General features: G+C 39.9%; 1 protein-coding gene across 1 annotated transcript; it reads right to left on the reverse strand.

Annotated features, from left to right (window-relative positions):
- Nucleotides 1–39: 39 nt before the first annotated feature.
- On the reverse strand, nucleotides 40–20,661 carry slc18a2 (solute carrier family 18 member 2). The gene is made up of 15 exons (XM_053436564.1): nucleotides 20,501–20,661; nucleotides 15,622–15,958; nucleotides 11,603–11,661; nucleotides 11,415–11,498; nucleotides 10,370–10,462; nucleotides 10,047–10,136; nucleotides 9,865–9,908; nucleotides 8,715–8,775; nucleotides 8,113–8,208; nucleotides 6,985–7,063; nucleotides 4,781–4,832; nucleotides 4,381–4,444; nucleotides 4,186–4,305; nucleotides 3,360–3,493; nucleotides 40–871 (listed from the first exon to the last, which is right to left on the reverse strand). Exons 1-15 carry the CDS (start codon nucleotides 20,631–20,633, stop codon nucleotides 764–766), a joined length of 1,554 nt encoding a protein of 517 aa, XP_053292539.1. The 5' UTR covers nucleotides 20,634–20,661; the 3' UTR covers nucleotides 40–763.
- Between the last annotated feature and the right edge of the window lie 918 nt (nucleotides 20,662–21,579).

Consider the following 21,579-nt stretch of genomic DNA (forward strand, 5'->3'; position numbering starts at 1 on the left):
CTGAAGTGGAAATGAATGGAATCAGTGGGTGGATATAAACAGAATTTTTTATTTTTTCAGAACACATAGAGACACTGAGACAAGCGAGCATGACACGACGCGTGTTGCACTGATGAATTGAACGCTGTGGACATTGTCATGATAAAATGAACATGTTGGTGCACATTATGAACAGTGGCTTCAAATGATCGTACTCTTCAGAGCTTTCTCTTTTATACAATGATATCATCTCTCTCTGTTTGTATTCTTTTTTTTCAGGATGTATTTCTCAATCTTTTTCTCTAGCAGCTGAAATGGGTTGACTTCCCAACACGGCTGGCTCCGAGGACTCTTAAGCATATCAATGCAAACGAAGGACCATAGACCAGGCCAACACATCTCTATGGAGGTTACACAAACAGTTTGTTGACATACCACACAATTACCCAAAATACCACCAAACTGCACACCACACTCTTGTTGCTCAGCACCCTCCTACTGTCTAAAAAGTGCTTTATGACACATGTCTCTATTGAATAAGGCTGTGGGCTAAAAAAATATCTCTCACACAATGCACTTGCAACCACAGATCAAGAACAACTTTGGTTTGCTCCAGTACGACTGCTAAGAAGACACTAAACAGTGAAGACTGAACGCAGGACATTCACATGGAAATATCTTGGCTGTTGTTTAATTGCTTCTTTTTTTTTTCTTCTGTGTTCCCTTTTTTTTGTACAACAAAATAGATCCTCTGAAGGATTAACCTGCATCGCTGGTGTCGCTGTTAATCATAATCGTCATATTCTGGATCCATGTTTTCCCCCTGAACATGCGTCCCTTGTGTGGAGTAGGACATCGTCTTCATGGAACAGTTGGTGTCTGACAAAATTGCCTGAAAAGAAAGTTATTGGCATGTGTTAATTGTGCCACAACATGTCAGTGTTGTGTGAGTTCACTACTCTCATGAACTAGTTCAAAATTCAGTTCATACAAGTAAACATGAATAGTTCACGTTCATAGTTCACCATTTAAATTCTGAACGAGTTCATAGTTCAGTTCATTTCATAGTTTTAAGGTGGAAAGTGAGAATGAAAGACTTAACTTGTTAAAGAAAACCTTATCCATCACTACCCCTTGCCTTTACTGTCGGAATCTTTATCAGACAGTATGTAAAAATCCCTCTCTGCTTTCTCTTGCCATCTGTATATGAGACCGAGAGCTGTTGTGTTGCAGGTATGGCCTGGCCCTTTAAGGAAAGTTTGTAGTGTGTGACGTAGTGCACCTGGGTATTGTGGGAAAAGACGCCAAAATTGTGTGAATAACTAGAAGTGACGGAGCACCTAGAGGTGATTTGAGTGTTGCTCCTGCTGTATATCCGAGAAATAAAGTGTCTGCATTCCAAGTAAAGAAACATCTCCTCCTCCTCCTTCTTCACGGAGCGGTCCGGACAGCGAGCCAAGATAACCCGTGAGCCGAGCTCCAGACCACGGCTCGGAGCCGAGACACTGGCCAGAAAACACTTGGAACACGTTGCTTGTTTGGTGTGCATGTGTGTGTGCGATGAATCATGGGTAACATAGTGCGAAGTCGAGTTACTTGGTTCAGGTTAGGCTACATCGCGGACATTTAACGGGCACTGAGCAACGACATGGTGCAAGCATTCGATTTAGACAGTGTCTCTCCTCAGGAGAAGGAAAACATTCCGTAACGCTTTAGCTAGACCTCAGATAATATTGTAACGGACTGGTAGTTAGGTTTATGTTCTGTTTGACTGCTATGTGTTTGTTATGACTTATGTTCAGCTAACTACACCATGTCAATAAGTATTGGGATTTCCAGAGGGTCAGTGAACCAGTCGGGGTGGGGCAAGTGACAGTTCTAGACCAATGGCTGGAGAGTTACCTGGCATGACAGGCTCTCATTGGCTGATGAGTTGGCATGTCAAGGGTGAATGAGGAAGGGGAGTGAAGAACACAGTAGTGGATGACAGGAGTGTCGGAGTTACGAACAAGAGAGTTACGAACAAGAAGTGTGTCGTGTTCGCTGGACTTTAATAAAGTTACACATAAAGAGAGACGTTTCCTGTCGTCTATAAGCGAGGACGCTGAAATATGAACGTGTTCACGGTTCAAATTCATTATTTGTCCTTGAGATGCGTTCAGTTCATCATTCTCACAAAAGTGAACATGTTCAATGAACACGCTCTTTAGCGTTCGTTCATGCACAACACTGCAACATGAGTCCAAGCTCCTTGTGTACAGTTGTTGTTATGCAGTTTAACCCAGACCTGACTTTTTTTTTTTTTAACTTCAGTTAAAGTGGAAACATTTTATCAAGTCATAATTGGTTTCATTAAAGAATTCAGATGGGGAATAATGAGAGTAAATAAACGAAGGTGTAATATCAATCAAATTCAATCAATCAAATTTTATTTGTATAGCCCGTATTCACAAATTACTATTCATCTCATAGGGCTTTAACAGGGTGTGACATCCTCTGTCCTTAACCCTCAGCAAGAGTAAGGAAAAACTACTAAAAACCCTTTTAACAGGGTAAAAATACGTAGAAACCTCAGAGAGAGCCACATGTGAGGGATCCCTCTCCCAGGACGAACAGAAGTGCAATAGATGCCACGTGCAGGAAAACATCATCAAGATTAAAGTAATATGGTGCAGACAGCTTGTAAGAGTTGATATGTCGTTTGCAAATGTTACATATAAATGTTACATATAAAGCTCAAGGAAGCTGTTTTCTTGCTTTGCCTTTCAGATTCCAGTATCAGAAGTTCCAACAGCACAGGCATCTTATGGCATTTTGCTTTACTTTTGGTACTTTTGTACAGTGAAGGAGAATGAGTGAAGGACAAAGAGGGAGAGAGAAGAAAATGTTCTGGTCGTCTGGGAGTCCTGTGGACCTGCTCCTAAAGGTGTATACACCCATGTGGCATGCGCCCTAACAATTTGGTTATTGGGTCAAACCAAGATGCTAATTTAATTTGTACTTTTATAGTCTGGACAGTTTGGTCAAGCCTTCAGTGTCTCTTGTCTTAATTCAGGACATGTTGGTGCCCTTTGTGCAGTATAGAGGTGTAACTGACTACACAGCGTAAAGGTCTCTGTAGTTATGCACATGGTATTTGCTCCACACTGTATGACTGAACGTAGGGTTTCTCGTGCATCTATTTTAGAATTGAAGGAACCAAATGTCGGAGCATTATCATTAAGACTTGAAGGCAAAACAAGAAATCCCAGAGATCGGAATTATACATCTATCTAGCCAAACACTGGCTAACACTAGATAATTCTTTAAATGATGTTTGTTGAGCATTGTTCCCTCCAGGGATTCCATATGTGTGTGTATTTGTGTGTTTTGAATCTTACAATTTTCTCTTCTTGTCCCGGTGGATTCCTGAGAAAGATGCAAAGTGGAGCAAAGAGAATATCCACTACTCCAATAATGGTCATCAGCCAGGGGAAGCCGATGCTCTCAGCAATGGACCCTCCAATAGATGGACCTACATCATTAGAGGACACATCACTGACTGGTTTAGTTTGCAATATTTTGCTGAGGGTAATATGAATATCACATTTTTATTTTCATTTATTTGCAATTCGAAAGCAGGAATTGGCGTAACATGGATGGGGGTTATATTTTTCTGAAAGAGAATAACAGTAGGGTCATGATAAGATATTATACAACAAGGAAATTGCTGTAATGAAAAAAACGTACGAAGCATGCTGTGTGACCAGTCAGAGCTGGAAGATGCATATCCACATGTTGCTGGTTAAAGTGTCTTTCCTCATCTCAGCTGCTAAAACACGATGTTCCCTTCCTGAGTGTCTGTCGGCTTGTTCCCTGTTCCCGTGTATTCGACCTGTGTCTGGATACTGGATTCATTTGGACTTCCCGCTTTGACCTTTGTATCAATGAACTTTGTTAAGTCTGCCCCTGCTGTCTCAGTCCTGTGTGTTTCTGTTACCTCACTTGCACCAGTATTGACAGTGTGTAGGGAGGCTATTTTAAATAAACAAGAAAGGAAACAACCTTCTGTGTTATAACCATAAATTATGGTGCCACAATAACATCATCATTTCATTTGTAGAAAACATGAGCCAAATATTTAGAGCATGGACCCTCTGTCACGGCCCAGATTCATGAGTCGGTCACAACCTGTAATGTATTAGTCTGTAAATACTTAGTGCTCACCTAAAGCAAATCCCATGCAGAACGCAACATCAGCAATGGCATACACACTTCCATACACCGACACATGCCGCAGGTCCACCAGGTAACCCATTATAGGCATCATTGAGGAGTCCACCATGCCTGCAACAGCACAGACAATATAGGTGAATGCACTGGTTCTGTTTGTTTTGAACACTATTAAATTAGCTGACTTACCAATAGCAAAGCCAACACCAAAGTTTGGAAGAATCAGACCGTAGATGTTAGTGGCAAATGGAACCTACAGCAGACAGACACATTCCAGCGGTTTATTGAACTGAATGTTTTCCATATGAATACAATATGTATATATGGACCCATCAAAAATAATATTAAATTCCTAAATGATTAAATGAAATGAAATTCATTTTAACGCTTTTCTATATATTTCTATTACATGTTTTCTTATTTTGTATAATTAATGTTAATGTTGTATAATTCAAGTTATTTTCATCCAGTGTCAGCTGTGATTGGCTCAAAATGGCTCATGGCAAAAAAAAACTCTTATACTAATCCAGTATTGAAGAGGTCCAATCTGACTCCACACTGATTATGTAGTTGTCTCCTTCATACTTACACATATTACACTGATTCCAACCAATACCATTCCAATGAGAGCACAGAGCCATCTGCAAGGGAGAGAGGATATGATGTCATCTCATTTAAAACACTTCACACACAATCAACCACGTTATTAAGTTAGAAGATGTAAATTGGTTTAAAATATATATAAAATATAAATAATGGCTCCAGAGAGTTTTCATCCCTCTTCATTTATGCACCCTTCATTCTTGTAGATTTGATTCTAATGGGTAATGGGCAACCATAATGACAAAGTGAAAGTATAGAAATATTATTTATTAAGAATCAAAAACAATTTTTTTGTATTCAGACCTAATTCTGTGTTTTTTACATTCCCTTTGGCAACATGCCAAGCCTCGGGTATCACTGTGTAATTCTCTGCACACCAGCATTTGTCCACTTTCTCCTCTCAGATCACATTGGATGAGAAGTATCTGACTTGTCCAGAAGACACTTCGGTCTTGTCTTGGCTGTTTGCTTCTGGTTATTGCCATGTTGGAAGATGAACTGTCTTTTCTTCTCAATATGGCTCCTTTCCTCAGTTCTGACCAGTATCCCAGTCCCTGCTGCTTAGAATCAAGTTCCCTCATCTCTCCTTCTACCACAGTAACTTTGGCTCTAGAGAAGAAGACATGTGGTGTGAACTGTGCAGTTAGACACAGTTGTGTGCCTTTCTGAACTATAACACATAAAAAGCAAATTTAACCACCTAACCACAATGTGGAGGGCCACAGGAAAGAGTCTGAATACTGATAATAACAATAGTTTTTGATTGTTGATAAATCAGCAAAAATGAAGATTATTGTCATGATGTTTTATTGAACATATATCGTATCTTGATAAGGCACAAGTGGATATTTTATCAATATAAAATAAAATCTATACCTCTGGGGGTTTTTTCAAATAAGAAATGGGGTCAATATCATGTAATTTTGAAAATCACCAAAATAAAAAATCAGAATAATAAATAATTCTCCACGCATCATTCCAAACATTCTCTCTTTTCTTTCATGTAATCAGGCAGAATTGGATTTTAGATGTTACAGGGAGACGCGGGTATTCTTGTGTGATAACCACGAATCAGAATATTTAAGACCTGTTTGTCTCACAATTTCATACATTTTCTGACTGTGCTTTTATGTTACTGAATTGCCCATAATAGAAAAAGGGCTCCCCATAAATGCCCTGTATGAATGGGTGAATGGCACTAAACTGTATTGTAAAGCACTTTGAGTAGAAAAGTTCTTTATGAATACGGACCAGTTTTTCTCAAAGTGCTTTACAGTAAAGTTTTACCTTTCACCCATTCACACACATATCATTACAGGGCATCTATGTGTAGCTTTCTCTATCACACATCATTCATACATCGAACCGCCAACCTTCTGGTTAGTGGACGACCTGCTCTACCTCCTCAACCAAAGCCGCCACACTTTCCTTTATATTTATATATATACAGTAACACTAAGTCATTTAATAGAAAGTAGAATTACATGCAGTATTTCCAAAAGACTTTGAACAGAGGACTAAACTCTACTTGTTACATTAGTCTCTACCATTTATCACAATAAGGTGGTTGAAACCTGATCCTGCAACATTCAACATTAGGTTTGGAAAAATATAGGGACAATCGAAGATGGAGCAAATCACATATTCATTAAGGCTCAGAAACACAAACATGTTATGAGTTGAAGACCTGCTTTAATAAGCCCTGTTCACATCTGTAAAAACCTTTTTTGTGATCTGTGAAACGCTGCATACTGTCTCTAACATACTGTTCCATTAAATCCACATAAACACTGCAAACAGCATTAATATAACTGTTGACATTAACAGTACTAAGGTGTAACCGTGGCTCTAACATTACGAACAGAAACAGCAGATGCAGCATTAGCCATGATATAACATTTACTGTGATTTAACAGTTTTGCTCACTGGTAGTACTTAACAATAGAGGAACATTCTGAATCAACAAACCCAAATATCAAAATTACCATTCTAAGAGGAGATGTGCACACACCGAAATTATGGATGCTCTGTATCATCAAGGCTTCAATAAAGCCAGCCTCACAAACACTGAAAACTCATTTAGAGTAGCGGAAACAGATGTCACATCCACAGAGCGAGACAGCGCTCGAGAGAAGAAGAAGAGGAGAGAGAGAGAGACAGGGGAAAGATAAGGATAATTTCCCTCCTTACCTCCCCATCTTGTGCGCCAACTTGCTGAAGATGTTGGTTCCAATAAGATAGGAGATGGACGCTGGTAAGAAAGCGACGCCTGGGCAGTAGACAGACACACACACAGAGGGAGAGAATGAAGGTGTGGGTGGGATTTCAAAGATAAGCAGAGCTCTATCGGTGCCTCATCGCTGAGCTGCTGTACATCTCCCATTGTCTGTAATGAAGACTTATGCTTTCCACCTGCCAGTATATGACACCCTAATATCCTGTTCCCCACACACCCTTTTCTATCTGACCTAGACTTCATATACAACAGACTGGAGGAACAAACTAATAACCCCAAAGCCTGGGGCAGCATCTGTATAGAGGAGATCTGGCAGGATGGATGAGTGACACTGCAGCACTCAGTAAGACATGTAAGTGTAATATGTAAATAAGATCAGAGAAAATATCATAACTAATAACAAACAAATTAAAAAACACAATGAATTTGTGACCAGTGAACCATATTTTTTTTTAATCAAAATTTCACTTAGGGATTTCTGTCTACATTATAAAGTACATTTGTATGTAGTGAATTCTAAGCATCTAGTTAGTTTGATTGACCTCAGCTTCTATGGCCGGGCTCCAGAAGAGTGTGAGAAGCTCCTGGAATCGGACAGTAAAGCCTTTGTGTGTAGAGAATATTTGATACCATGAGGACTATGTTCTGTCAGTGGACAGGGGAATGGAAAGACTGGTGCCAGACTGTTGAACCTCAGATTCAGGAGAAGTAATTCAGATTGCATCCAATGCTCTGTTTCCAAGTATAACTGAGTTTGCTTGATTCAATTTTTCGTGGAGCCTGGATTTTTCACTTCCTTGAAAGTGATTTAAAATGTATCCAGAACTGGTATCATTAGGCTCAAACCTATAGGACGGATGGTAGGGGTGGGAAAGGTTTACCACTACGGCTGAAATAAGCAACACCCAGTTTCTTCTGATACCAGTCGTAATGCTACAGACAAGTGAGGGCTACCAGAGGTTTTAACACGAGATCTTGACACAAATTAGACATTATTTTAATCTTTCATAAGCAAGGTTTTTTGAACATGTATGTCCTGTAACAACATTGTATGCGTATGCATAATGTGCATTTGTTAATACCTAGCTGCCATTTCTTGGAGCACATGGTCTCCATCATCCAGATTGGCAGTGTCGGCTCCATCATGGCTATGGCCATATTTCCAAAACAAATGGCACCTAGGGATGAAAATAGATGATGCAGTATCAGTTATCGTCTACCTTTTCTTCTCTTTGGTCCTTATGTGCTATTATTCCAACTCCCTACAAATAGACATGCAAACAAATAAACCCTATTGTTTCTGCTCATCTTTTCTCTTAGATATAGAAGAAATGCTCACTCCCTCTCAGATGCCTTTCATTTATCATGCACATTTGTTTCACACTTCTGAGGACTAATAACCACAGTCATTCCATTATCCATAACTATATCCTGAAAAATACAATGTTTAAATGTTGGAGTTCTCTCCCACTGGCTATCTCAGACTTTAACACAGCATTTTGTTGCATGTCCTCTTCAGGGAGAGTTGAAAGCATGTTTAGCTGTGAAAAGACTCAATTAAGGGATACCTGATACTGAAGAGTGAAATATATGATTTGATAACGGCACATGCCTTTGATTTCAAGACTGCTGATATTTCTTGAACCTCTGCTCTCTGCTAAATAGTGAAGTGATATTCTCTTACCAGCTGCGATTACAATGTATGGATCCTTCATCAGTGTCAGCAGCGAGGTCCCCTTCTGACTCTGTGAAGGAAAAAGGCACAGTGATCAAATTTTCTGTCAAATGCTGAAAGCCAAAACCCCCTACTTGTAAAGGACCCAGGTTACTTTCAGTACTTTCTTCATGTATGTTTGCTTTCAATGCCAACATGAGCATAAAGATAACCGCAGGTCATATGGGTAACATGCCAAACAAGACATCACCAACAACAATAAACATGTCCATCAGTCACTGATCACAGTCATCAGCAGTGTTCCTCATATTAATTCAAAGAGGCGGTATTTGCTCATATGTTGATAAGTTGAATGAATGCAGTGACAAGTAACACAAAGTTACTTAAGCTGGCCTCAATAGTATACTGTTTTACTCCATTTCACCTCCAAGCAAGTAAAGAGAAGCGGGTATAGGTGCAGTGTGCTTCCCAACTCATGACATTTTTTATCAGAGCATTTCCACAGAGTAATACTCATTTCCTGAGACTTATTTGAAATAACCTTCAAATTGACTTGTGTCGGCTGCCTCTTGATAGCCAGAGATAACGACACCTATCAACTCCACAAATAAAGAAAAGAACTAGTCTCCCGTCAGACCAATGAATAGAGAAGGTGGATTGAATGTAACACGACATTCAACCCTCAGCTCTGCATTGCTGACATGAGCCCTCTCAATCAGAATGATAGCAACAGAGGCTGCATTGTAATTCATTGGAGGTACTGATATATCTGACCAGTGACTTGTTTCTGAGGAAGAGAGAAGGTGGATGACCTCCAACTTGACAATGGTAAATAAATTGCAGAGCTAGTTTGGATCTGAAATGTTGCATTTTCACAGAATGTTTCTCTATCCTTGGACAATATCAGGTCCTAAAGTATTTTGTACTAGTGCCCTGTTTAAGTAATTGTATACAGTAAGTGCTGTTTACCATCTACCCAAAGCTGTGGATGTTGTGTTGCGTGCCATCCACCTTCTCTATTCCTATCCACACTTCCTGCATTTACTATTAAATAAAGAATCAATGCCACAAAGAAAGTATATACAACAGTGTGTAGCTATAAAGGTCATCATAATGAAGTGAGCCTTCAGGAAATGAATGTTCAAGTCAACACACTCACCTCTGGTTCCACCTTGGTGGGCTGAAGAACAAAGAGCTGCAGAGCTGTAAAGACACAGAGTCAGTTTCATTCTCTGATATTACATGAATGCATCTTCTTTTCATGATGGAATCATGCTGAACATTCCATTGTTTATATAAAGACTAGTCTTGATTTGGGTGTAAGACACATTGTAACCTTACCTCCATCAAACAGAGCCAGGAAAGCCAGAATAAGGAATGGAGCCGTCTTCCCAACAAACTCGTACATCACACTGCCGAATGGGGGTCCCACTGTGGAGAAAGACTGGATGGTCACTGAACTGATTTTTAACCCCCCCAATAAAAGCTCAGGGAGCAATAAGTTCGACAGGTTAGCTTTTTGTTTCAAAATGAAATATTTGCATACAATATATTCTAGACTTTGGAATATTTTTTTTCTTATAGTTTACACTTGCTGGTCGCAGAGTGGAGAGCTTGAAAATCTTGGATCACAACTTCACAGTGGACTATGTACATATACATACCTAACACTCCCAGTGCGAGCCCTCCCAAAGCGACACCAATGGCATGACCTCTCTCCTCATCATTTGTGTAAACACTAGCAAGCATTCCCATCCCTGAAAACACACGGATATAAGCAACACTTCTTCAGATGTTTAGTGTCACACAGTGGCTCCGAACCGTTTCGAGTCTTCACTTGGGAACATCCGTTCTGAAACAGATCTCAACACTGACATAGACCATTTCTCGTAAAAACAATTCCAAGTATGAATATTTCATTTTATTTTGAATAAAAAACATAATTTTTTCTTCTCCTCAAGTACCTGTTGCTCCCAGAAATGGTCTTCCGACTCTCGTTAGGAGGAACAGAGGTTAAGAATCGCTGAACAGTTACTGATACAGGGCAGCAACATCGGCTTTATTGATACTGACTGCTGTGGTAGCTAAGTTCATGATGATAATGACTGTCATATTTGAAAATTGAATTGTAGACACTCATGCACTGCAAGTGCATTGCAAAGCCATCTTCTTTGGTAGCTTACACAAACAGTACAGTGGGAGCAGTCAGGTCGCAGCTTGACCATAAGATTAGGGCATGGACATATAAATCCTGAGCCTTGGCTTTACATCAAAGACAAATTACGAATGTACAGATAGTTGCAATTTAAAAATGTACTCGTTTCTAAAAATGTAAGCATATATCCAGATTAAGACAAAAAAATGTAAGGCAATTTGACTACCCTACTTTAGCTAGAACATAATTAGCATGAGCTAATTCAGTATTTAACACTACACTACACTACTACTATTTATAATCTATACCCAGTATGACAAATACATCAGATTTTAAGTTTTTTATATTTTTGAGGCATCAAAGAAGTCAACTTGCTTCTCTCCTGGAAACACTGTGTCTCGCTTAGCAAAGCCCCATTTAGACAACGTTCAACACATAATACAGCACCCTAACCCTAACCCAGCTTATAACACAAGAATAAATATTTTCTTTAAATGCCTGAATTTATGTAAATGCTTTCAGATATGCTGAATATGAGTAGGAGCAGGTCTTACCTGCTACAGAGGAGCAGGAGGAGCCCACCCCTTGAAGCGATCTGGCCAGAAACAGCAGAGCGTAGCTCGATGAGAAGGCAAACACTTCACAACAGTGAGAACAACAGAAATATAGACAGAGAATCATCAGATATGTGGCAATCATTCAGATTTTTGGATAATAGAGAACATGTTAGTTGGAAACTTACTGATAGTGGAAAGGAACATGATACAAAAACCAATGAATATTGGAAGTTGATATCCTATTCTAAAGGGACAGAAGAGAAAAGGGCATGTAATCAAATTTGCACAACATCATTTGTTTGATTTTTTCAAAAATATACATATAATGTATACAAAAAAAGTATATTTTAAATGTAGAGAACTGCTGATGTGCTTGAGGAATCAAGAAACTCAACATAAAAATAAGGGTCCTCTGACAACACCGACACAAAGCATTTTGAGAAATTCTGCATCTGCATGACATCCTTTCCAGACACAATTGTTGGCCCGACACAAAACAATTGGGGAGGATGATAACATCTTTGTTTTCAAGAAAAGACTAAAAGCTGCCAGCCACGTCAGAGCTGTGGTTATCGCACGTAGATACCTGACATGCTTGACTTGCCTTGTATTGTCCTCTGTCAGGAGGGAAGGTGACTAAGAACCAGTAAGGGGACTGTGTTCTTTGTCTAAATTACAGCATTGTAATGTTGATATTTGTCCAGTGAACTTTGAGTGGATGTGCACTGAGCCACACAGTAGCAGCGGAGTCAAAGAAAACATTTAATACATTTGCAGACTAATGAGCAAATAATCCGAAAATGTATTGATAATTAAAATCATGGTTCATTGCAGCCCACATAATACTGATGTCTGTTTAGTAGGTGACTGATTAATATGCTTGAATTAATGGCAAATTGTGTTTTATGATAAGAATGCATGGTGGTTACACAAATTCCCTGACTGCTATCCAACAGGAAATATGAATAATGCCTTTGAAGAAACCAGCTAAAGAGGTTGCATTGTATTCTGAGTGCCAATCTGAGACACTCCATACTGGCTTTGAGGTGAATGCCAGCTGTTGGATTTGTTTAGGTTGGCTCTGTTTTGCTCCATTCAATATACATGGAAAAGCTTCCTGCTTAATGTGCTTTTATTTTAGCGACCTTTAGTATCAGATCAAGAAATCATTGGTGTGCAGTGTGTATATGATTTTAATCAGTCATTAAAAAATTGCTGCTGAACCAATCCATTACAATTACAATAGATTGACCGAAGTACCTGGACTTTAAGTGCAGGTGGGTCATTATGGTAAAAACACTGTTTTATGGTCTTTCAAGAACAAAAGGTGTAGTGATGCTCACATGTAGGTATAAAGCCTCGTCCAACTGTTGGGCAGTGGAATGTCCATATAACAATAAGAAAAGATAGACTATGTCGCAATGCCCAGTACAGGTTATCATATATGTTCTGTATTGAGGCTAATTGTTAGAATTATTTACATTATTATTTTGGCCACTTGATATTTCTCATTATTTAAGAACAAGCTGTAAAGGCAAAATCTGACATATTGTTATCAAGCTATTGTTACTAAAAAGTTGCACATCTAGAAGCCAGCATAATTTTCAGTCTTATTTTCAGCCACTTTACAAAATAAATCACTTTAAGCTCAGGTCTCCACCTTGTCATAATACATATACTGATAAGGCTTTTAGCTGCTAACTGCTCCACTTGGTTCACCAGCTATTTGATAATTTTGTCATGTGTAGCTGGTATGAGTTGAAACTTCTTAAGACTGATTGTTGAAAATTACACTGGAAAGCTAATGTCCTTATTTGACAATTGTCAGTGAACAATGTCTAATGCATTTCATATATTCAGTTAATGGTAAAAATATTGATTAGCTATAGCTTCAAAAATCTGCTGGCTTCAACAAGCTAACACGACAAAGGGTTGTCCCTCATGTTATAAGCATCTGAATAACTTATTCCATTTCTGCTTGCCTTGAGAATTGCTTTTCCCTAAATGACGTGAAATACCACTGTAGGACGAGCATGTTGTTCTGGAAGATGTTTAGTTTGTTGAAAGTCACACTCGAATGTGTTTCCTATCCATGCATGAAAAAAGACACAATCAGGAATTCTGCTCCGTTTGAGACAATTAGATGAGACCTTGTGGCTGAGAGGACCTTAGATCCACATGAGGCTCACATGTTTAACACGTTGTATGCAGGTCTCTCCATTGGATTTGAAAATGCAGTTTACTGTTGCTCTTTGTCTTCAATGTATTTGAAATATTCTTAATTCTAACCTGTTTGCATTTTTTGAATAGCAGAAATAATATCTGCTAATAATTTCCTGTGTGGAATATATGTCTCTTTCTTCTGAGCTATAAAAGCTGTATTCCTGACCCATCAAGGTGACGTCATCCCATCACCAAGGTCAGCTGACAACAGTGTGTCCTTGTTAGAATTTTAGCATGATACTACAACTATGATGTTTAGTTCTGGACAACAAGAGCAATGACATTAAGGAGAATAAAATACTGTGGAGTTGAGAAAGATGACCTGATACCTAAAACCTGTTTCACTTTCTTTAATTAAGAAACTGGGTATTACATATTTTATGAAACCATATTCATGTCCAAAATGATAAAGTTTTGTTCTAGAAACAGGTTCCAAAACATTTGCGTTGCTAACCTTTTGATAGTGTTTGCATTGTATCAGCATTGTGCTCCTTTACAAAAATAGACTTTGACGAGTTGCAACCTTTCATAAACCAATATTTGATGTTTCAGTCAATCAACACGACAATCTTCTCCTCGGATATTCCGTCTATTGAGTGAGTAGCTTGGCTCTCTCCCTCCAGAAATGAAGACAACCCTGTAAACGGGTTGTGTTGATATTTGTCCAGTGAACTTTGAGTGGATGTGCACTGAGCCACACAGTAGCAGCGGAGTCAAAGAAAACATTTAATACATTTTACCACTGTAAAATACCACTGTAGGACGAGCATGTTGTTCTGGAAGATGTTTAGTTTGTTGAAAGTCACACTCGAATGTGTTTCCTATCCATGCATGAAAAAAGACACAATCAGGAATTCTGCTCCGTTTGAGACAATTAGATGAGACCTTGTGGCTGAGAGGACCTTAGATCCACATGAGGCTCACATGTTTAACACGTTGTATGCAGGTCTCTCCATTGGATTTGAAAATGCAGTTTACTGTTGCTCTTTGTCTTCAATGTATTTGAAATATTCTTAATTCTAACCTGTTTGCATTTTTTGAATAGCAGAAATAATATCTGCTAATAATTTCCTGTGTGGAATATATGTCTCTTTCTTCTGAGCTATAAAAGCTGTATTCCTGACCCATCAAGGTGACGTCATCCCATCACCAAGGTCAGCTGACAACAGTGTGTCCTTGTTAGAATTTTAGCATGATACTACAACTATGATGTTTAGTTCTGGACAACAAGAGCAATGACATTAAGGAGAATAAAATACTGTGGAGTTGAGAAAGATGACCTGATACCTAAAACCTGTTTCACTTTCTTTAATTAAGAAACTGGGTATTACATATTTTATGAAACCATATTCATGTCCAAAATGATAAAGTTTTGTTCTAGAAACAGGTTCCAAAACATTTGCGTTGCTAACCTTTTGATAGTGTTTGCATTGTATCAGCATTGTGCTCCTTTACAAAAATAGACTTTGACGAGTTGCAACCTTTCATAAACCAATATTTGATGTTTCAGTCAATCAACACGACAATCTTCTCCTCGGATATTCCGTCTATTGAGTGAGTAGCTTGGCTCTCTCCCTCCAGAAATGAAGACAACCCTGTAAACGGGTTGTGTTGATATTTGTCCAGTGAACTTTGAGTGGATGTGCACTGAGCCACACAGTAGCAGCGGAGTCAAAGAAAACATTTAATACATTTTGCAGACTAATAAGCAAATAATCCGAAATTTTTTTGATAATTAAAATCATGGTTCATTGCAGCCCACATAATACTGACGTCTGTATAGTAGGTGACTGATTAATATGCTTGAATTAATGGCAAATTGTGTTTTATGATAAGAATGCATGGTGGTTACACAAATTCCCTGACTGCTATCCAACAGGAAATATGAATAATGCCTTTGAAGAAACCAGCTAAAGAGGTTGCAAATGCTACATTCTAATGTCCTGACAGGGACATTAGACAAGAGATGAGGAACACCTACCTGTTAGTGAGAGGCCCTATGAAGGGGTTGGTGATGAGTTGTACCGTGGCCTTGGAGGCAAATAGCATTCCTACTTTGACATTCTCATTGAGCAGCCTGCTGTTGGCCTTGGGGCAGTCGGAGGAGTTCCTTGGCAGCTCTGCAGCCGCGGTGGTCGTAGGCATCAGACCAGCGGACCTGGTTGTGGTGTTGGAGCCAGGCAACCTCACAGTGTTGTCATATAAAGACACAATACTGTGGAAGGCTCCCTGAGGATCCTGCTGTAACGTGGTGTTGTTCTGCGACACCGGGTCTGTCATCTCATCCAGGTTGTAGAGGTAGCTGGGAATGATGGGAACTGGCAGGCATAAAGAGGGGAGAGAAGACTGATGCAATGAAATATGACTCGACTACTGACTGATGCTCACTGGCGTGACACTAATACAGATGTCACTGCAACATATGTCAGAAAGAACAAGGAGGGTTCCTCGAGGGGGAAAGACAGACAAAATGTAACCGTTTAATGCTGGTTGATCACATCACTAGTGAATAAATTTATGAAATTATTCTCAAAGTTTTTTCTTTAAAGGGCCCATATTGTGTAAATACATTTTCTGGGCTTTTACTATCCGTAACTACTTGAAGGGGGTCAGTAGGGACCCTCAAAGTATGACAACATTCACTCCAGGGATTCTTTCACTCAGTCCATTCTAAGAAATATGTTATCTAAACGTCTTGTTTCGTACTTCCTCCCCTGTATGAGTCATACAGGCTCTCTCTCAGCCCACCCAGCCGCTACCAGTCCAGCCTCTGAAGCCACCACCCCCGCTCCTGGTCACCTACACCACCACCACCCCTCCAGACCGAACGCGACACCAAGCAGACATGCTGCTGACCCAGCAGCTCACTACGGAGTAAAGTCTACGTTAGTCCGTATTGAAACCCCGTATTGAAACTCCGTTATGAAACTCCATACTGCATCTCTGGACGTTTCTCCTACATTGGCCGACTGTCCTGCTAAAACTTGTGTAACTCACCGTTCAGAAACATCCTGTTGTAACCGACTGTAAATATATGGCTGGTCTCCTATAGCTACTAACATAACGTGACCTTCAACTGTGTTTACCAGAGTGAATGCGCAAGAACGAGACCAGTGATAGGTCTGATCGTGTCTCAAAGTGCAGTCTGCCAATCAGAGGAGGGGCTCAAGAGGCAGGTGAAAACCGCCTGTTCTGTCTGCCGCTCCAGAGAGCGGCAGAAGAGAGGACATGGAAATACACATTACAGCAGTTTTTCAGCTTTAAACCACTGATATATCATCTTAAGGGTACCAATACCTCAAATTAAATCCCAGAAAGGGAAATAATATGCGGCCTTTGATATAGTGATTGTGCAGATGGTCTCAGATATGAGCCTTTGCAACTTTTGCCATCGCATAATATATATTATTTGGGGCATCTGGCATGAGTAAATGGCAAAAACAAGTGTTTAAGGACATTTTACAGTGGAAAATGTCTGTGTGAGGCTGCGGCACAGCTACGTGTGGTTCTGTGACAACACTGTTTTAGTGTGTGTTTGCAATGTGTCTGAGACTTGGCTCTGCTGTAAAGATCAATGTAAATAAAGATCAGTCCTTCATTTGTTTATTGATAAAACTAATAAATGTGTGCTTTCTAAAGCAGTCAATGGAATGACGATGTCTGCGTAGTCAATGTAACTCTGGATTTTTTCAAAATCAGTCAAACACCGGGGATGACTGTGTCTCTTGTCGACAGCTCACAAACACAGCTGGGCACACACACATTCATGTAGCGCATGTGGGGGCGGGGCTCATACAGACAGACAGGCACCTTTCTCCATCATCGTGCTCATCTTGAGGCTAGTGTTGGTAGCATGTACAAACATAGTGAATTACAACTTCTAATTAAAAATCAAAATTATTGTAACTAACAATTATAATGAATTAGCTGCGAGACTTAAATGCATAAGTGCTTTTAGAAAGCTCAGCAGTCCCTGTCTGTAGGTTTGTATTTAAAGAAGCAGGAGACAGCTGGGAGGAAACGGTGTGCGGCTACACACCATTAGCCAATATGAATATATATATTTGGGTTATTAACTTTTTGTAAAACCTTTCAGATAACCTACATTCTACATTTCACACTTCATACACATTTCAGGCTCACAGTCCGTCCCCATCTCCACTCGCCCATTACCCTCCTTCAGGTGTGCACTCATGACAAAGTGACAAACATGTTTCATCCATGGGACCGTGATCTTTTTTCATCTTTGCTGTGCATTCCATGGCTTTATTGGAGATCTGAGTCAGGCAGATATGCTCATGGGTGAATGATGCAGAAAATAAAGAGGGGGACGCATCCAAAGCTTTGTATAGCAATATATTTCAGAGTGATGCATTCTAAATAGAGAAAGATGACCTGATAGCTAAAGCCTGTTTCACTTTCTTTCACAAAGAAACTGGGTATTACATATTTTGTGAAACCATATTCATGTCCAAAATGATAAAGTTTTGTTCTAGGAACAGGCTCCAAAACATGTGCGTTGATAACCATTTGATAGTGTTTGCATTGTGTCAGCATTGTGCTCTTTTACAAAACTAGACTTTGACGATATGCAACCTTTCATAAACCAATATTTGATGTTTCAGTCAGTCAACACAATCCAATCTACACAAGTCTACCATGTATTACACTGTGTCATCTGCTGCTAATCATGCTGTGGTGAACGCCTTCTTAAAATATTACAGAGTAACAACCACACTGTCATGATTGACAGTGGACGTAAAGATAGTAGAAGTAGAAGATGATATGAAACACATGGTGAACTAAACTTTACATTATTGTTACAGTTATGTTTGGGTGTGACAGAATGAAGTGGACATTTCAATTATGGTGTTATATTGATGACACTAAATAACTTATGTCTTGAAGGAGATAGAATTGCCTGTTGATGCTGGTCTCAGACATTAAAGAGGACCTATCATGATTGTTCTTATTTTCCGTCATATATGGGATGTTACAGTGTGGACATCCATATTAAACATGACCAAAGTTTCCAATAATCCTGCAAATATATCTACAACCTAATTCTGTTAGACAGAAACTCAGATGTCAGCTCTTAAGGCTCCAGGCTTTTTTCTACTTCCAGTACGAGTTCATGTCAGCTCGTCACAGATTTCTTTGTATGATCATCCGCTCCAAGCACAGCTCGTTCTCCCATAACAGTCTACTGGAATTGTATTAAAGACATTTAATGCATTCAAGCAGTAAAATAACTGCCAGTGCAGGTTTAGCACAGAGCAGAATAACATTTTAGTAGAAAAATTAGCTTTAATATTTCCTGACAGCAGACGTTATCTATTAACAGAGCCATATGTAGACAAATGTCTCTGTCCAGTGCAAATAGTGATTGGAAGACTATATTCACTGTTCTGTTCCACAATAAGCAAGTCAAAAATGATATTCACGGAACTGAGACATCCTGCTATAATCTTTGTTTCTGTGATCTTGTTCATTCTCATATTCAGGATCAGATTCACACTGGAACATGTACACATGTTGGTTGCGCTGGCTAAGAATGTTCAGCCATTCAGCAAAAGCTATCAAGAACCCAGACAGCCCCCACTCCCATCAGCACCTATTGTCAAAGTGAAGCCACCAAGACACAGGAACACACACTGACACACTACTGTCTGCTAGAAGACGACTTTTCTGTGACATACTTGCTAACGTGTGATTATCGCCTCTGCTTCAGCGAGAGAACACCCTGGTCATGTGCAGTGAGAGCACTGGCAGGCTGGATGCAGGCGGGTCGGTTAATGAATCATTTCAGTCCAAATGAAATTATCGGTTGTGAATATTTTAATCCTTTAAATGCACCGAGCACTTTATTAGGAACGCCACAGTTCCTCCCTCTGATCTCAAACAGCCTCAGCATTTCATCTCATTGATTCCTCAAGATGTTGGAACCATTCCTCTGAGATTCTGCTCCATGTTGAGGTGACTGTATCACATCATATTTGCTGATTTAGCATCTGGACATTCATCCTGCCAATCTCCTGTTACACCAGAGCACAGAGGAGATCAGTGAAGTTAAATGAACTCACTGTCATGTTCATGAAACTGTGGCCATAAAGGGATGAACATGATCAACACTCAGATAGACTGTGACATTCAAACCAGGGCTGCTTGGTTCTGAGGTCCCAAAACATATCAAGAAAAACTTCAGATTATGACTCTAAGATACATTTATTGATCCCAAACACATGCACAATCACACGACATGCAGAGTAGGGAAATTTGTCTTCTGCTTTTTTCCCATCTGGTGAACATCACAGGATACACAGTCATCAGACCAGGCTACTTTACAACTGTCCAGTATCTTCTACCGTCCAGTGTTGGCGAGTCTGTGTAATTGCAGCCTCACATTTCTGTTCCTGGCTAACAGGAGTGGAACCTGACGTGGTCTCTGATGTTGTAGATCATCCACCTCAAGGTTGATGTTCATTCGGATGCTTCTCTGTTCACCACAGGTCTTAAGGTTATCTGAGTTTCTTTCTGTCAGCTCCAACCAATTGGACCATTCTCCTCTGACCTCTCTCATGAACACAGAACTGCTGCTCACCCATTGTTTGGGATCACCAGTTTCAGAAACACTCCAACCAACAATCACGTCACACTGGGATCACACTTTTTCTCCATCCTGAAGTGCATCTGCAGGATTTTATACGTTACTCTGCTGCCACACGATTGAATAAGCAGTACCCATTAAAGTGCTAGACAGGTTAATTACAGCCAATTCATTTTCCATTAACTAACCTTGTTTTAAAGACAACAAAACAAACAAACAGGAAATAAATAAAGTAAGAGGTGTGTGCTCTTACCGACCACAGTGAGCAGCATGTTGTCCAGCAGCAGGGCGACGAAGACAATGAAGAGAATCAGTTTCCTCGACTGTCTCTCCTCTCTGAGCCATGTGAGCAAGTTAAACTGCCGGAGCGCTTCCCATCCCCCCATGATGTTAGTCCCGAAAAGAGCCCGACAAGAGGAGACCCGTCCACCTGTGGAGCGACAAGTGGCGCCGACCCGTCACAAACTTTCACATATATTTGTACCAGTCTACAGGAAACAGTGGATTCGTCAGAAATAAGAAGCAACAGTGAGCGCTGCGGTGTGGAGTTCTTACCTGAGACGTTCAAGTGTCACAAGCAGCAGCAGCATCAGAGGAGGAGGAGGAGCAGGAGCAGGAGCAGCAGGAGGAGGAGGAGGAGGAGGAGAGGATGCTCTCTTTCTACTGACTGGAGCCGCTGCTGACGTCATCCAGCCTTCATGTGTAGCTCCCTGTCAGGGTTGACTTCAAACATACACAACTACAGCTGAGATAGTAGACAGACAACTCACTGAAAACACAACACTGTGATGCTGTGGGGGTCCAAACGGACCTCAACACATTCATATCAATGTTTGTTTAAATTGTTTGATATCTGTATGTATGTTTTAAATGTGGACCCCACTAAAAGTAGCTCTGTCTTAGGGTAGAGCTAATGGGGATCCTTCTAAATAAACAAATAAACAAATATCAGTTGTATTTCTGTCGTGTTTATACAATTCAAGAAAACTCCCATTATTATCCCATTAGCTGTGTGTGTGTGTGTGTGTCTGTGTGTGTGTGTGTGTGTTTGTGTGTTTGGTCTAGGTATTGAGTTAAGATTAGGTTAAGGTTAGGTTAAGGTAAGTGTTTAGCAAGTAGTTACTCTGGTTAAGGTTAGAATAAATCTCCTGCGGATGATTGCAATTTAATGTAATGGTCTCTGAAATCAAGGAGACACAGCCGTGTGTGTGTGTGTGTGTGTGTGTGTGTGTGTGTTTGTGTGTGTGTGTGTGTGTGTGTATGTGTGTGTGTGTGTGTGCGTGTGTGTGTTTTGTGTGCGTTTCAGATGTTACTTATGTATATTTATAGGGG

This window comes from Pleuronectes platessa, chromosome 12 (genome assembly GCF_947347685.1).
Source record: "Pleuronectes platessa chromosome 12, fPlePla1.1, whole genome shotgun sequence".
Taxonomy (NCBI): domain Eukaryota; kingdom Metazoa; phylum Chordata; class Actinopteri; order Pleuronectiformes; family Pleuronectidae; genus Pleuronectes; species Pleuronectes platessa.

Coding starts and splice junctions, on each gene's coding strand:
- slc18a2 (XM_053436564.1), bottom strand. CDS start 20,633: ATGGGGGGATGGGAAGCGCTCCGGCAGTTTAACTTGCTCACATGGCTC. Junction 10,463..11,414: donor CTCCTGCTCCTCTGTAGCAG/GTAAGACCTGCT, acceptor GTGTGTTTTCAG/GGATGGGAATGCTTGCTAGT. Junction 8,209..8,714: donor ATACATTGTAATCGCAGCTG/GTAAGAGAATAT, acceptor TTTCATCCCTAG/GTGCCATTTGTTTTGGAAAT.